General features: G+C 37.1%; 1 protein-coding gene across 2 annotated transcripts in view; it reads right to left on the bottom strand.

The window, feature by feature from the left end:
• pde3b (phosphodiesterase 3B) overlaps window positions 1–14,761 on the bottom strand; it is a 43,670-nt gene extending 28,909 nt beyond the window's left edge. For both annotated transcript variants that reach the window (XM_054614237.1, XM_054614245.1), the window contains exon 1: window positions 13,852–14,761. In XM_054614237.1, the coding sequence (XP_054470212.1) occupies window positions 13,852–14,739 (888 nt within the window). In that variant the 5' untranslated portion in view covers window positions 14,740–14,761. The remainder of the gene's footprint in view (window positions 1–13,851) is intronic.
• Window positions 14,762–19,058: the final 4,297 nt, after the last annotated feature.

Below are 19,058 nucleotides of genomic sequence, written 5' to 3'. Positions count from 1 at the left end.
ATTCTTGAAAATAGTCAGAGAAAGAAACATACCTTTCTTCCTGCTTTTAAGAAAGATTGCATAAACAATATTTGAATTCAATAGATATTTCTGCTAATTAGCACAAAGGCATTCCAGAGAGGCTTTTTGGGGGTGACCTTCATCACAGGATGCAACAGTCACATGACTGCAATTCAACAACTGAGCACAGGATATACTAATTTATTTATGTATACTAATCTTTCGTTACTGATGCATTCAACAAACATAAATCCACCCAAAATGTATCCTAAATGGCTGTTAAAGACGAATGTAACAAATGAAGGCAGAATAGAAAATGTAATAAAGTTGACTAATGTGTAAGGGCAGTTTTTTTAAGTGTTAAATCTAAAATTCCTCACAAATGAATCCTGCAGTTCACAGCTTAAGCCGGCTCCTTTCAAGTAGACTGGGGTCTTGAGTTTCTCTCCCCTGAATGTCCCATCTCCAGAACGAGCAGACTCAGCAGCCAGTGCTGACAGAGTGTGCGGGTCAGAACATGATGCTGGAACCACCAGAGATCAGCATTTTACATCTGTAAGTAAAAACTCAGAGCTCCGCAAGCTCTGCCTGCATCACCTGAGACAGATGCCACATGGCATAAATACTGGAACACTGGCCGACTGTCAGATGAGTCAGAGTCAGACAAACAAACCTGAGGTAGGTTTACTAAACAGAGTTAACGAGAGCAAAGGTGAGGCCTACATGTACCCGGTTTAACAAGATTTGTGTTGTATACACTCCTTTGTTGGACTTTACATTTCTAGGTATCAAAACACTGTCAATTCTGAAAAAGAGCACTCCTGTTTGTAAATAAAGTATCTAAAGTTTAAAAGGGGCCAAACTTCTGTAGTTTGAAAACAGTGATTGTCAAGTTGAAGAATAAAAGGATGTAAATTTGATTGGATTAAAGTAGTTTGCATTTATCAATTTTTCTTTTTTCTTTATGTACTTTTCTAGATGTACTTTATTGTATTGTTAATTGTCTATTGCATTTTTGGATAATAAATCATCCGGTGCACTTTGGATGAACCACACCTGTCAAGACAGAGCTTGTTAGCTTATTGGTGTGCATGATTTAAAAATATGGGTGTGGTTTCCATTTTTCAGGCATTCTGACCTGACAAAGATCCAAGTGGGATTGACACCTATTAAGCTTTGTTTATACTAGTGCTTGACACTGCCGTAGCCTCCGTAGATGGCACGCAAGCCTCGAGGATGCACAGAGGTGTTTATTCTCAATGCGATGTTCGTTGCATGATTCTCTGAAACGCCAGAGGACGTACAAACAAAAGGTACGGTGAAGTAGCAAGAAGACAAAAAGTGTAACCACCAAAAAGCCATAACCCAACCTCCAAAATTCAGAGGAGGAATTGTAATAAACCGGAAACTCATATCTCATATTCATGGACTATTTTATTGACTTTGTACAAGCCGTCTAAAGAAATAAGTCAAGTATTAAATGTATTATAAAGAAATGAAAGTTGAAAAGCCTGTAACAATTTGATTTGGCTGGCAAAACATACACTCAAATGGAGATTTTTGTTTCTAAAGCATCTAGAAACGAATTGGCCTTCTTTGTATTATCCTTAAACAGGTAAATAGTGCTTTTATCAGTGAACTATTTGTGACGCTCCGGTGATTGTGTGCACCGTGCCCATCAAGTTAGAAAATTCAGAGGTGCACAACCAAGCGACTACTAGCGGTTCTTTGACGCATCGCTGTGATATCATCAATTTCTTCACAACGACAAGTATAAACTAGAAAATTTCGTAAGAAATTTTACTGTGCGGCTGCTACTGCCCGAAGACGTTGCATGTATTAACAGTTCTGAGACAGCTGTATGAGGTTCATTTAGGGTTCGTTTGGGGTTCGTTTGAGGTACCTTTGAGGTTCATTTGAAAAAAAAAAAGTAAGTCCAATCGCATAAATAATATCAACAGAGAGAAAAGACTCTGCCGAACGCATCTCTGTATTTGAGATTCATAGTTCATAGTTCACACGCACACAAACACACTGCATGCATGCCCACATGCTTCTGTGCATGTGTGTCACTGGTTGCCATGGTGATTGGAGCACCTGGGTGGAGAAGCAGACTAATTAAGAGAGTAGACATTGATTTAGCACAAAACTAGCTGTCAAACTCCTTCCCCTAATCGTAAAACAATGATTCCAATGGACAACATATTGATGTTATTGGTGTTTTTGAACTCTTTTCACTCCCAAAATGCATTCATCTCTATGGGGAAATGTCTCTCCGTTTTTTGTGGTTTCCATGGAAACCGCTAGGCGAATCTCTGAGAAAAGTCATAGCACACGATTCCCGATCAGGCCGCACGATTTGATGTATTTTGACGCATGTGTTGGCAACGCTGTAGGAGGAGATACGCGCCAAACTTTTGTACGCTTTACAGCCTTGTTGCTACACAGCCACACAGAACTAAGCTTCAAACCTTATTTGCATGGAGTAAGTGTGCAGGGTTTACCTTTTTCTTCATTGACGCTGTTTTCTGTTATTCTTGCAAGTCATGTGCCTATAATTATTAATCCACCTTGTTAAATAACAATCTGCATAATTCCTGAAATGAAAGAATCTACATCAGTAAAGTTTATTGTCATGAAGCGTCTGACTCACTGAATACTGGGTGCAAAAATCAGTTAGCTCAAGTGTCATGATACAATATACAGACTTGACACCCAGTAAACATTTCAGCACTGTTTGTTTTGTAGAGTTGCGTTGCCTGAATGTGACCTTAAGCTTGTTTCTCTGGCTCCTCTGTTGTTCCATGACATGCACACAGTTAACTTCACAGCATTATCTCCATGGACAGCCTATTAATGTGTCCAAAACATGATAAATTACATTCGCTGTATACATAGCTTAACAGAGAACCTCTATGATACTTTTTGCCTTAGGTAGGGCTGCAATGTTTTGTTTTTATTTTCAGCATTGCCAATCTTGCCAATATTGGTGCATGTGATCAAGCACTTATTAACAGATAAAATGTAAATGATTATGAGCATACTGAGATTAACTGGTCTCTGTCCCCTGGATGTGTTTTATCTAGACATTTGTGTTAAATTGTATAAGTATTTCTAGGTCTATGTTGCAGTCTTTTTTCAGCTCAAATACTTGTGTAATAAAACTAAGTATCTGTTCCAAAATATGGGTGAAATAAATATCAGAAATCATTATTATGATGAAAATGTAGCACTTTCAGACTTGTTTTGTGAAAAGAAAAAGACATAAAGAAAGGATCAAATAAAACAATTGTTAACCAACTAGCTAGCCTAGAAAATGTCAACTGCATTTTGCATTGTTTGTTCTCCTCAATTTGCTTAAGCCTGCTTTTGCTAATTGTACTACCAACCAACCAACCTGTTTTTCAATCACTTATTAAAAGTAACACAAAACTTTCTATGTGATCATATGGCGGGTAGAGTTCACCTTATGACGCACTTACTGCATCTTTAATCCATGCCGACCCCCCCAGCCAACTACTTGTGACTGCAGCAGAGCACCTGGTGCCTAATGCCCCGTATCTCTGGTGCCATACTCAGCTGCCAGCTGTTTATATGTGGCATGAGGTCATGTGTCGATCCAGTCAATCCTTTGATACAGGTAAGGATCATTTAGGGCCCAAATAAGGTCGCACTGCAGCAATCAATCCAATGCATTGCAGATGTATCAGTATAAGCAAGAGACAACAGTTTTAACCTTTTATAGGGTATAAATACATGAATACGGTATCTCTTCATTGAATATAGAAATAAATATTTGGCTTGCATCATTACAGAGTGCCAGGTGTGCCACTGAAGCTGCAGGGGATTAAATGTCTTGACAAAGAAACATTTTAACAGTTACACTAGAGTGGAGGAAACTGGTCTTCTGCTTGAAGGGAAATCTCTTCGGCCAATAAAATCTCTTCGGCCAATCAAACCCCTCGCCCATCAGACCTTGATCACTTAATATCACTCTTCAAAACTTCTTATGAGCACCTCATGACAGGGCCTTCCCAGGGAGCAAACGGTTTTGGGGCGGGCCCAAACTCTGACAGTATCAGAGAGGCACAGTGTGCATCAGCTGCAGAGGGGGGGGTGCGATTAAAACCCTGTGCCCTCCACTCACTCCTTCTGCCATCAGTGAGCTCCATATGACTGCTGCAAACACATATCTCTGCCAGCAGCAGCCTGCATCAGCCATATATAAAAAAAAAAAAACGGACATGACCGTCTTCTACTGTATATGTGGTAGATTACGCTTCATTATTCTCTAACCTTTCTCACAATAAAAAGATACTGTCTCGTGCGTGTCAAGCGAGCATAAACTTGTTATTTTGGTTCTATATTGTAGCTTAGATGCAGAAAAAACAAGTATCAAACTGCAACAGAAATGTGCTAAATTCTTGCTGAGCGATAACTAAAAACAATGCTTTATGAGTTGTGAACGGAAAAAGCGCACTATTATTTTAACCTGAAATGCAGATAAGCTTTTTGTTTGGTCCACTTGAACGGGTCAAATTTCATGTGCTGTCACAGGAGAGAGAGAAGGGAAGAGGGGGGGGGTCAGGTCCCCGGGAACAATGGCGAGCAGATCGAGTCAAGAGCAACCTTGGCCGGATGGGGGAGATATCACACTGAGGCAGAGACTTTCGTCAGACACAAAATCTATCTACAAAATCTTACTTACATTATGTGAGGGGAAGGGGAGGAGGGGTGTCTGGCATTTGAGCCTGTGTGTGTGTGTGTGTGTGTGTGTGTGTGTGTGTGTGTGTGTGTGTGTGTGTGTGTGTGTGTGTGTGTGTGTGTGTGCTTGTATGTTGGGGGAGGGGCGGACGGGGGTTAAAGGGAGAAAGAAAAGGAGACAGCGACAGACTAAAGAAAAAGTGAAGAAAAAGGGGTGGGGATTGGTCGAGAGCAGTTTCTCAAATTTTTTTTTTTTTTTGTTGCTTTAAACCTCATCATTCCACTTTGAAAGATTTACTTTTACCATAAGTCACTCCGAATAAATTTTGCAGTTATTGGAAATGGCGGTCCTGTTGGTTGAAGTTCGGGTTTTTCATTGCAGTGACTAATAGTGCTTCTCAGTTTTGCCCTTTTCAGTGGGATCTGCCCTCAGCTGCTAAACACACACAAGCCCTCCTCTGTAGCTGTGGCTGACGTCAACCGTCACTTAGCAACAGCCTTTTGGTGTAAAAGCAGCAGTGCTGACACCGTTTTCAAAAGAGGCGCACAGAGAAAGACCGAAAGAAAAAGAGAGACGGAGATAGAGAGAATAAAAACGAGGGTGAGGAAAGTAGAGGGACAAAGTGAGTGTACACATTTTGGTGGGATTGCTGTGTAATGTTTAAATGAGAATGCAAAGCAAAAATTATAATTGTAGTATTCTCAGTGCCACAAAAAGCTTGAATCACTATAGTCTAACCATGCCTTCAAATTTTCATATAAAGCTTTAAGAAAATTGAAGGAAAAGATGATGTTGTATCAATAAAGTCATCTGGGGACTATTAACAGTCAGTAAAACCTTTGGTATGCACTCACTTCATTTAAACGTAAATAAACTACATCCCTGCCCTCATGCTTAAATTCCCACAGCAACAATTTACATATGCGTTCACACCATCTATGACATAGAAGTCTAACTTAACCACACCAACCCCTCAACCAAAACCTGGCCGAGCTCCCTCCCCCTCCACTCTCACCCTGTCACGAACTGAACCAACAGTCAACACATGGAAGGTTCAACAACCTCATCCTGAACTTAAAAGCTCAGTCACCTGAAATATTTGCATTGTTGGGAACCTTGTGGTGTAATAAAAAAAATATTTGATGCGAACACAGCTTGATTGTGCAAAAGCCAGCAGTGTGAGGAACATTTTTCTCATTAGTTATATAATATATACATTTTAAATTTTCACATTTTTTCATGAAGTGGAAACAAGCAGCTTATGGGAGGCTGATACAATAGTTGCAGGGGGAAAATATTGTCAAATTAGCCAAAACTTAGTTGATGTCTTGGCATCCCCCTCTTTAGTCCAACATTCTGAGCCCAAACAACACAAAAACTCCACCACGAATGAGCTTTGTGCATAATAATACAAGCAGATAGACGAGGTCAGGACATCACATCAAGGCTCATTAGAGAAAGATAAGAAAGAGGGGGAGAGCTGCACAGCTCTTTATACGCATTTCACAACACAGCATCAAACAAGCCATAACCCTAACTATGTCCTAAAATAATAATGATACAGAAAGAAAATAAAAACCGTCTGTGAATATTTTGCGAGCCCTTTTTTTTTTTCACGGTGACTCTTCAGACACCGGAGTCATTAAGGCTAAGCTCTGGTAGACCTATCATGAAAACTAAAGAGCGGCAAGCTAATTGCTGGTGATCATGACGCAAACCGTTTCCAGGGTAACGCTAGATTTGGAGTACCCGCTCCAGCATTTCCTCATCTGTTTGCACTCACACCAGCAGGCTGACAATGCAGCCGCTGCATCCTGTTTCACTCTGCAGTCAGCCAAACACACAGCACCTCGCTCAGCTTAACCCTTTGTACCGGTCCTGCTGCTGCCGGTGAGAAAATTAAACGCAGCTATGCAAACTAGTTGTGACGTTTACGAAAGTAGGCCAATATAATTCACAGAAGCTGTCACAGCAGCCCACCAGGATCCAATAAGAACAAACCAAATTTAATGAAATTATATATTTTTTCAAACAAAAAATACTCCATTACATATAGGCAACATTCATAAATAGAAAAATGATTTTGCATTCATAAAATGTTAACCTACTATCAAAGTGGCATCAGAGAGGAGTTGCTAAGCAATGAATTAGGACATCTCGGCCTTGATATTGCGACTGTAACACAAGCTCCTGAACACGGAGGTTAACTTCACACGTCACTCTCCTTAAGCTCAACAACAGCTCAGCTTCTCATTTCATCAGAGAGCTTTATATTATATAAATCAGCCCATAACACATCAACAACACTTTCACTAAATATGTTCCCATATTTATAAATATCCTCTATTATAAATTAAACTATGGAAGCCACACAGGGCTTCATAATTTAATGCTGTTTTTACTTTCACATGGACTGAGAAAGATTGTTTACAACATTGATAATATCTACGATTAAGTTTCCCTAAAATAAAATAAAAACACTCATAACCTTTAACTGCAGATAACATTCAATGGCCTATATTTTAAGACAATGCACTTTTGCCCATCAGCATGCTCCTTAAAAGCTATTTCAACTGAAGTTATATAAAATGTATAAAAAGAACAAACTAAAATTGAGGTTAAGTTTGATCTTACTTTTTTATTTTTTTTTAAAGTGCAAAGATAATATGCAAAATAATGCAAAATTAGTTTGTGCTGTTTATAAAGCATAACCAGCATGTAGGTGGCCCAGCAGGCCCAACAAGGTTACATTGGATTATCCTTTATACCTTTAAATGTTTAAAGCAAGATGGACCTATTTATATATGCTATAACCAGCATGTGGAGGATTTACAGTGTACAGCAAACAAAACAAAACGCTTGCTTCAGGACATGCAACTCATCTTGAATTTAACACAAATTGTGCAGACACCTTAGTTTTGATAACAGTAAACCAAAAGGAAAGGAGCACCGAGGCTTTCATCTCCACAGACAACACTTATAGAGAGGCCGAGGATGCAAACAGTACGAACAGAACATTGGCTACAATAACATTTGGCCAGAATTTTATCTCATTAGACCAGTGACAAAAAAAAATAACCTCATTATTATTTTTCTAAATCACAAATCTATTAGATTTTAAACTAGAAATCTACAATTAAATTGTACCAAAATGTCCCGGTCTGTGCTTCTTTTATACTGATAAAGGATTTATTCAATAGATGTGAACATTGCATAACTAGTTAAATACGCTCACACTAATGTGCCGATAGTGACAGCCTTAAATTGTTGTATACATTCAGCCAAAAATGTCAAATTATAAAATAGGAAAAAGCAATATTCTGACATACATAAAAAGCCTTTAGCTTTGTCTGATTTCTGGATGAATAAGCAGAGTGGGTTTTATTCGGTGGCAACTTTTTCCTCCTAAAGACTCTTTCTATTGCACACCGTCAATTTCTCCCTTTCTCATCACTGCTGGAGGCAGACACTATATTCTACAGGGCGATTAATAAGACTTGGCATTTTTTTTTTCTTCTTTGCAATCACCCTGCGGTACGTCACTGGGTTGTGACGTCAATGTTATATCATTCCACATGGCTTTACAGCAAGCGAACGTGACAGCTGAGAGCTGCTCTGCGTTTTCACTGCTCTCCCTTCCAACCTTTTCTCTCTGCAGCCTGCGTCTCTGTTCTCGTCTGGATGGGGGGTTAGTTAAGTGTATTATTTACCCCTGCCTGCCCCCGTGGAGTGGTAAGTGACCACACAAAAAAAAAAAGAGGGCCTTCTCCATGAATTGTACATTGCGCTGCCAGGACTGCCTCTAAGGTCTCACTCATGAAAAAGAGCTTTTAGATTTCTGCCATGAAAGCCCACATACAATAATCCTACTTAAAAAAAAATATTATCTCCACTTCATCTACTTCATCTCAAAATACTAACTGGGTCTCAGAGACACATGCTGATATCATTTTTCAGTTTGTTTTTCTTTGCATCATTCAGGTTGGACAAAATAATCCTTGCTTTAGATTTTGGATTTGAAATGAAATTATTTTTAGGACCCAAACCCAAATATGCAGCAGATAATTTCTTAGGTTTTTCTCAAATTGTGGGTCTTAATTTGTAACCCGTGCGACTACTGGAGAGTCTCAAAGTGCATGACGCAATTTACACAATTGACTGACTTATTTGGGTCGCCTATTGAAGAAGAATTTAACACAATAGAGGGACACTGTTAATGCAATAAATCTAGGACTCAGTGTGCCTGACCTCTGGCCCTTGCAGCCAATCCATAAAGCTTTGGTTGTGCAAGAGGTTTAGAGTTACTGTGCCAAAAAACATAATCGAGACTTGAAATTATCAGAGCAAAAATGAACATTAATTGAAGCTCCGAAAAGACCAAATGTGACAAGTTTCTGTTTTCATGTATAAATCATGTTTACACCTTTTAGAGACAGAAACCTATGTCCTGTTTCATAATTTCTAAATGAGCAATCTAAACACTCAACTCTATAATGGTATAATATTGAAAACTCTAAGATGGCAGGAACTATGAAGGGTTTTCCTTTCTACTCAGTCTGACACATTTAAGAACCGCACCTCCAATCAAAGGATGTGCTCAGCTACAGAGACTGTCACCGAACTCTAACACACCACTGCGTACGGGCAAAGAAAAACTGGGAGGTTGACCTTTAAGAAAATAGAGCAATCTTTTGACTCATAATGTGGCTGCAACATGACATTAAAATGAATACATCTGTAAATCCTAAACACTTATTCTTATTTTTGTGTGAACTTCTTGTCTTGTAGTTCATGTGTAATAGTGCGATTATACTTAGAATGTGCAAACGACAAAGTTAATTATCAAAGTTGATGCTGTCAAAAGAAGCTTTAAAGCCACGGGGCCGGCATCAAAGAAAATATAACTGTATGACCCACTGTTGGACCAAGCTACAGTTCAAAATAATTCTATAGCTTGCATTATTTAAAAACAATTACAGGAATTTAAAAATACTAATAGGGACAACTAAAACTTTCAAATAGTAAGAAATATTGCCTGATTGGTATCTGCAGAGCTAATAATGACATACTTACATCATCTTGGTGTTAAAAAATATTTAAAGAATGACAAGAGAGTGATAGATATCAATACATTGAAACTGTAAACAGGATAGTATCTGGTGTGCCAACAGACAGCCGAATTTAGGTGATCAATAAAGCTACAGTCTGTTAGTGTAACAATCATTTGCAGGTCAGCCTTTTCAAAAGTAACTCTTGAAAAGCTTGTGGTAAAATAAAAACAAACTGGCTATGGAAGCTTTGATAGGCTGGAGAAAAAAAAAAATTGGTAGATCAAATATGTGCTTGTCAGTACATGTGCATGTCCATTACCTATTAAACTCTGTATGTTTTTCTGTGTATTAGTTTTAAGGAAAAGTTTAGTTTTACAAAGAACTGTCACAATTTGTTCCCCACTCATTCATTCATATTAGCCTTTGTATCAACCTACAAACTTCTAAAGTGAACATTGAAGTTGATCCGTCCTGTTTAGAGACACTTGGATGCATTTCCCAACCATTTGCAAAATTTCATTTTCAATTTTCATTTCATAGACATGTCTAGAGATATAAACATCATTTCTATGATGACACGCAGGCCAAGCAACATGGATGTCCTATTATCAGTTAACGTAGGAGCTGATAAGCCTTATTTTCATAACAAATCAATATTTTTGGCATGCATGAAGAAACAATACGAAAACCTGCTCATCAAAGCGTGCTCCACAGCTCTACTAGTGGCCAAAAACTCCACAGTGTACCTTTAAAAAGAACAAAAGCAGCAGCCTTTGTCGAAACCTAAAAGAGATGTTGATCCATATGCTGTGTGTAACTTTTTGGCTTTGTCTAAACATTGCGCTTTGGAGCCATACACAATTAACAACTGTGAATTCACCTTTGGTGTTGTAATACCACATAATAACTTTCAAGCTTTCTACGAACAATTCTGATGGGTAAAGGAAATGTCGGGACAAAACATCAGAAACCCTGAATGTTTAAAAAAATATTCCCACCTGTGCCCTCAATTTGAACTCCCAGAGTTCAAATCGGATTTAGGGATTATAAAAAAATAAAAAAATGGGACAGGGGCCATAAACTATTCTGACATGTATTTTTAGAAGCAAGTGTCACTCAGGTATTACGGCTTCATAATATTCTGCTGCAGCTCTTTAAATCCCTTGTGTGCATGAGAGATGACAAGATGGACTGACACAACCACAGGGGTCTGATGGCACGACTCTGTCCCGAATATTCATGATGGGGCCATGATGAAGTAAATTCGTGTTTATACCATTATGTATTTCTGAAAGTTCTTTGGTTGTGGGTTTTACTCCTGGTAAGGACTTTTTCACCATACATATAATCCACATGATTGTCTATATGCTGGTTAAACTGTTCACAGTATGTTTGTTTGGGGTGTCCTGCTTTGCGATTTTAAGAAGCACCTGACAGTAAACAATAGCCATGGTGTAAGATGATAAATCATCAAAAGGCTGTCGATGATCTGAAAATTGTGACAATGATTGTTTAGACTTTTTTAAAAAGATACATTTTCTTAATATCTAGTTTACTAAGTTTCAAGAGTTAGTTCTCACGTTTGTGTCTCTGGACCAAAACATCTTCACTTTCATCTACATGATGCCGAAAACTCTATACAACCATTTTTCCAAGATGATGATGAAGATGCTGTACATAAACTGAAGATGCAACTGAAAGACAGAAGAAAACCAATTATATTTTTTATTAATTGTGCCGGCCTCTGACGCAGAAGCGGTCTCATCAATAGAGAATTTATATAACAAAAGATCATTTCTTATGCTCAGTTTACGGTACTTCTTCACTTACTGCTTCACTGATTACCAGATTATCAAACCCAGGAAAGGAAAAGCTTGGTGCCATCAGTAGCTACAATTATAAACATTTCCCTTTTTTTTAAATCCAAGAGCGTCAACAATTGCTCTTACCTACATAATGGGCGACACCGCTAATGTTGTAGGCCGTCATACTATCCCATTAAGCAAGATCTATCCCAGCATGCAGTGGGCACAACACCTCAGACAGGTTGCCAGTACGCTGCATCATAAGGCTAAAACCTACAGATGGACGGACACACTCACCAAAACATTCACAACTTTGACTTAAGGGTTTACTGGCAGAGAGGCTGACAAATCCGTTATTAAGGACAACATGATGACGACGCAGGCCATGACATATGCTTGCAATCCTCAATATTTAATGTGATGCGTGTAAGATATTCAATTGATTATATAGTATCACAATAAATAACCTCTTAACCACTACTTTTGTACAAGTTCTTGTTTTTGCCTTCACACATTTTCCACATTTCCGTCTACAGGGTACGTTTATGTTATTTTGAGGAGCACAAGAAGGTAACTGAACCAAACAATTAAAGTAGCAATTAAAAAAGCATTTCCGACTAAATAAATACATGGTTTGTTTGTTGAAAAACAAAAACAATGTCCTGTTTCAACTTTAAATGTTTTGACTGAAAATGATAAGGTTATCATTTAAAGTGCACCACATGCTGTTCATATCTAAAGAAACTAGAAAAAACTAACTGTTGTACATAAAGGCTAGACAATTCAGTCTTACTCAAGAAATGAGTACAACGATCGTCATTGAGTCAAATATAAATGTGTAATTGGAATACTTTTATTAGGATTTTAACTAATACACGTTTCCTTAGTTCCTTACTTAAAATTACTTTAAAAAAGATATTACAGCCTCCATATATAGCACTGTTTACATCTTGCTAATTTTCAGTAAAAGAAGGTGTAAAGATGTAAACAAAGGCCAATGTTTCAAAAGATAAAAGCAAAAGGTGAAATTGTGTTTGTCTTGAATGATCCGACCTGTTTTTTCTGTTTCAGTGTTCATGCACTGTTAAAGGCCTGACACAATGTGACGACTAATCTGCTAATAGACTTAAACACAATAAGGAGGAAAAACAACTGCTGGAAATAGAACAACTGAGACAAACTGATGGATATACATTTTTAGTTCTCTTATCATTTCTAAAAATGCGTGAAGGACACAAGAACAATGTGTGTGAGCTCATGGCTTGGCATCCACTAAACAAGCGCATGTTTTGTTTTTAAATACTCTGTTTTTAAAAAATGCTGACAATAACGTTGGCATTTATTTCCATACAAATTAAGTCAGCGACTTGCATCGGCTTTTGCGTCCACAACATATTGGATGCAACATGATAGTCTTCATTTAGAATGGACATCACTTGATATAGGTGTATTGGTTTACAGAACTAATGCAAAGTAGAAAGGAGCACCACTTTGCTGTGGACCTGTTAGCACTGGATGTAAACAGACTTTATACAGCTTGTGTACACGAGCAAACAAACAGAAGAAGAAGAAACACACGCTGAACGTGGACCGTAGACCCTGAACAATCCCTGCGTGTTCAGCCATCATTTTGTTTTGTTGACTGCTACAGTCAGATGGGACTGTAGGCCACATCACTTGCTATGCTGCTGCCTGTGTTGTTTATTCTTTCAGCATGATGGAGGGTGGACACTCACATTTCATTGATTATCTGGTATATAAACTTTTGAAATAAAGATTATTCCCCACAAAAATAAAGATGGGCTTAAAATAATGGATGCTATGAAGTGATGTAGACAAGAAGATTGCACACAATAGGCTACTGAGTGTTAATTATAACATATATAATTAACACAAGTATCCATACTTGACAAGCCTATGGATACTTATATCAATTACACGTATTCATAGGCTGTAAAAGACACTTTTTAATAATTGGCTGATCAGCATTTAGAGCACTTAATAACACTGCAAAACACAATGTTAATTTGCCTGCTACCTGGAATAGTACAACACATTCTCTTTTAACACAAAGTCACTTATGCATATCTAATTATTTGGTTGATTTTGTTTTCTGCAGGTCAGTAGTTGATTTATTTTTCTGACATGAGATTGTGTGTTTTTCTTCCTCTGATGCACATGTTGTGGACAATCAGTGGGCCTGTTTTTCTTTTTGGGGGGGGGGGGGGTTTGAACAATAACAACAGCCGTGGTCCTGCAGGGGAGGGGGGGGAGAGAGAGAGATACATACCTGTTCTCTGGATATACAGGGCAGCGAAGGTCTGCGGGGCATTTTACAACTACCATAATAGCTGGTCGACGTCTCCCCCAGTGAAACACAGCTGGACCGTCTCCTCGGTCTGATCACCGGGACCTTTTCCTCCGCGGAGGAAACCCCACTCGGCGCTTCCCTCGTCGGGTAGTAGCGGTCGAAGCAGAGCCCCAACAGGGAGCCCGAAACCCCCGCAAAGCAGGCGAAGAGCGGCCGGAGCAGCGCGGGCAGACCGCTCAAACTTGTGAAAGAAACCAGCCACACAACGCTGGCGAACACCAGAATGAGGACGCTGTGTTTGAGCTTCAGCGTGGGGATGAGGGTGAGCAGACCCACGCATCCCAACACGAATAACAACCTGCCCACCATTTGCATCTGGTGCTGGTCCTCTCCCCATTGCAAGAAGCGCAAAACCAAAAAATCCCCGAGGTAACACGACGCCGGCAGCGACACCAGCCAACATTTACCGCTCTCCTTCTTTTTCCTCCGCAGGTAAAAGGTGAGAAAGAAGAAAGCACATCCTATGCTGAATAAGGGACTGATGGACTGGGAGAAGCCCGACAGAAAAGTCCGCAAATCCCAAAGCGAGTCACTTTGCAAGCTCCTAGAAAGGAGGAAAGACACCGCGAAGGCTACAAACGCGCCGACGTAGAGGGCAGAGACCTTTAACACTTTTGAATTAAGAATGTCTTCGTTGCAAAACCTGCACACGTTAACCAGAAAGCCCCTGTGATGGTCCTGTTTGAGAGGGGTGACGCAGCTCTTCACATAGCCGTTCCTGAAGCCCTCTGAGCTGTTTACACTTCCAGCTCCGTCGTGGTGCCTTATTTTACTGTGCAAAACCTCTCCTTCCTCCCGTGCAGCCATGGCTCGACTGTGGCTCCTCGGATCCACGCTTTGCAACAAAAAAAAAAAAAAAAAAAAAGTCCCCCTCTTCCGATATTCACGCCGTATTAACGCTGAACTACATGACAGCAAATGCACTCCATGGTCACTCAAACGTGCTCCAGCACTTGGACTAAAGAAAGAAGGTGAGATGTTGTTTTTACAGAAATGGGGGCTCTCTGTCGCCACCTAGAGGCCACAACTCAGTCCGACCGGGGCGCTGCAATGTGGGGCGTTCAACCCATCCTGGGCTGCATCTGTAATATAACATAATCAATATAAATCAATATAACATAATCAATATAAATCAATATAACATAATCAATATAACATAATCAATATAAATCAATATAACATATTTAATATAACATAATCAATATAACATAATCAATATAACATAATCAATATAACATAATCAATATAAATCAATATAACATAATCAATATAACATATTTAATATAACATAATCAATATAACATAATCAATATAACATAATCAATATAACATAATCAATATAAATCAATATAACATAATCAATATAAATCAATATAACATAATCAATATAAATCAATATAACATATTTAATATGACATAATCAATATAACATATTTAATACAACATAATCAATATAACATATTTAATATAACATAATCAATATAAATCAATATAACATCTTTAATATAACATCTTTAATATAACATAATCAATATAAATCAATATAACATCTTTAATATAACATAATATAACATAATCAATATAACAATCAATATAACATATTTAATATAATCAATATAACATATTTAATATAACATAATCAATATAACATAATCAATATAACATATTTAATATAACATAATCAATATAACATCTTTAATATAACATAATCAATATAACATAATCAATATAACATATTTAATATAATCAATATAACATATTTAATATAACATAATCAATATAACATAATCAATATAACATATTTAATATAACATAATCAATATAACATATTTAATATAACATAATCAATATAACTCAATATAACATATTTAATATAACATAATCAATATAAATCAATATAGCATATTTAATATAACATAATCAATATAACATATTTAATATAACAATCAATATAACATAATCAATATAACATCTTTAATATAACATAATCAATATAACATAATCAATATAACATATTTAATATAACAATCAATATAACATCTTTAATACAACACAATCAATATAAATCAATATAACATCTTTAATATAACATAATCAATATAACATATTTAATATAACAATCAATATAACATCTTTAATATAACATAATCAATATAACATAATCAATACATCTTTAATATAACATAATCAATATAACATAATCAATATAACATCTTTAATATAACATAATCAATATAACATCATCAATATAACATAATCAACATACTCAGGGGTTGCAAATGTTCCCATTTAAAGAATAAAGAAAACACCTTAAACACATTTCAATAGTTTCATCGTCGTATCCTAGTTTAACTTTTTCAGATGTTCCTTATGTAAAATACTTTATGATTGATTTTAAAAAAGGTTTTTAGACCCGATTTAATCCCTACAAAATGTGAATATCACTTGATCAAATAAGTGAGTGTATTTAGCCGAATGTTAGTTTGTTACCATTTTAAATGTTTTTCGGGACTTAAGCTTTCGTTTATATTATTAGAATTGGCTTGGACATTGTCTGCTTAAATAGTATGAGTAAAGGAGTAGTTTAACATGATAAAGATAATTGGTGTTTTTGCTCAGTGTCGCCACGCTGCATCGAGTCGCTCTGGGATCGTTTGCTCCGCCTGGTTCGCTCAGTAGGACGAATGTCGATTGCACTGATCGGAATAACAATGTAAACGGGGTTAAGTGTTGAGTACTGCTCAGATAGATCACGTTAAATGAATATATCGTTCAACATATTGTTCAAAATAAAGTCAATATTCATTGTCCTTACACAAGGCACAACAGCAGAAGACAAACTGTGTGGTGGTTACAGACTGACTGATCTTATAGCTGCCACAAGCTGCTTGTAGCCATTTTTCACAGCAGAAGGTTTATAATGTCACAACAGGACATGATATCAACGCTGACTGCATACCATTGCTTCGGGCCATTAAACAGAACAGGGCAGTCTTTAATGTAATTAGTTACATCTGTGTCAAAAATATTTGCTGTGAAAAAAGGTATATGGAAAGAAAAAGGCAGTTTATCAATAGCACATTTTATTAAAGGGGCAAATGCATGCAGTAACAAATAGTGGACAGAAGAATAAAGTACAAGAAAATAACAAACTACAACGAAAGAAAAGAGAAAGAACCCTCAACCACCATGAGGAACTGACAAGTACTGCATCCATCCCACAGAAGAAGAAAAAACACAAACACAGACATCCACACACACAACAATTTATACTGATAATTTATCAATCTCAAGCAAATAAAAAGTTTTCACCTTGCGTAGCTTGGGCCAATTTGTCTCCGTTCATAAAAGACACCGTGACTGCACCATGTGGATTGCACATTTTAGGTTTTCCAGATGGCCTACTTGCATTCACAGAAAGTTAGCTTTGATGTAATTTATCAAATAAAGATTCTAGGAGCCCATGTCACTAAATGTGTGACACATAGACTGTTTATAAAGAGGTGTCATCAGACGTTTTTTGAAAGTGACGATCTGATGACATTATCCTTGAGCGTTACTCCCAGTCAGTGTTTACTTTTGGATGAGTTTGTTGTCAGTGGGTTGAACAATGCTTCCTTCTAACACTGAATACACTTATGGCCTATGTGTGTCTTTTGCCTCTCCTTTTGCTCCGTAAGCAGTTTGACGATGCCGTTTGGAGAGCTCAGGTTAGTCTCAATTCAATGCTTGTATTCTGCACACAACCATGGTAACTTTATAATGTGTTAATATTCTATGGAATTGGTCACCAGTGTCCTTTTATATATTTCTTCCTTTGATTATTCATTGTATTCCTTCCTGTAATCTGAATGATCTGGTAGAATATGATCTTCCTAGCATAAGAGAAACCACAGAACAGGATTTAACCAAGTTAAATGAGAATCTGTAAACAATAGTTTTTGTAGTAAGCATACAGAGTATGTGTGTTGCCACTGCTCTTTGTCTGACAAGGTCCTGTAGTGTAATGTAAACAAGTACTTTGCTCTTGACTTGAACCATAAACCCTCCTTATCATGAAAACTGCCATTTAAATATGTGTGCCTATGTAAACACTTGCATGTTAATCAGTTTAAGAATTATTGTAGTCTATTTTGGTGTTTTGCAGCCATACAATACTGTTAAATTTACTTTCAACATTCCCATAAACCAAAACCAACAATTAATTTAACCTACTAATGAGTTTTGTTTGTGTAGCACCAGCCTGATGTATGTTATTCCTCTGTGCCATAAAACTCCATGGTCCTCAAAAAACGATTTCACATACAATACAAAACATTTTATTTCATTGTGATGAACAGGACCAGTAAAGGTTTTTTTGCCAGTACATTACTTATTAATGAGAGAAATTAATAGCTGGTTTTGGTCTTTTACTGGAATTTGTTGATAGCAATAATAAAAACGATAGATAACTACACTTAATCACTTATTAACCTTTCATATTAAAAATATGATTTGTCAACACAATCTTTCTTTGCCGTTTTATAAGATTTGCCATAAAAACTCACTTTAAGTTTTGGAAGTGAAAAAATACAGTTCAATTTGCATGCTGTTTGCTTAGGGCCTTAGGCCATGGGTTATTGAGTTGATTTTAAGACATAAGGTAAATTCAAATGTATGTGCATTCACTGTGTCACTGATACTGAGCTTCCACTGGAGGGTGCTGCATACTACATACAATTTGTTGTACTATTTTGATGAAGCTTTATAGTAATTCAATTTTAGTTCATCAATGTTTTAAATCCCACAATATTTTAAAGATTTTTTTGTGTTTGTCATACAGAGGACAAGTCTGAAGAAGACTGTAGCTGAAATACCTGATGAACCACTTTGCACTGTGGTAAGTCACTGTGGTACATTTAAAACCGATACTGAATACTCGGTAATACATGATTGTACAACATTTCAACATTGTATTTACTAGCTGTACAATGCTTTCCAAAATATACTTTGTCTCTCTTAAAGTGTTTACAATAAATACATCACTGTTGCAATAATCCCGATTCATTGTTTACTTGTGCATATGAAAGGGCAGTACATTTATAATTGCTGTTGAGCACCCAATTCATTGTAGCATTTACTTAGTC

Source organism: Anoplopoma fimbria, chromosome 2 (assembly GCF_027596085.1).
Source record: "Anoplopoma fimbria isolate UVic2021 breed Golden Eagle Sablefish chromosome 2, Afim_UVic_2022, whole genome shotgun sequence".
Classification (NCBI taxonomy): Eukaryota; Metazoa; Chordata; class Actinopteri; order Perciformes; family Anoplopomatidae; genus Anoplopoma; species Anoplopoma fimbria.
The sequence above is the reverse complement of the archived record's forward strand: the minus strand, read 5'-3'. Positions and strand labels throughout refer to the sequence as shown.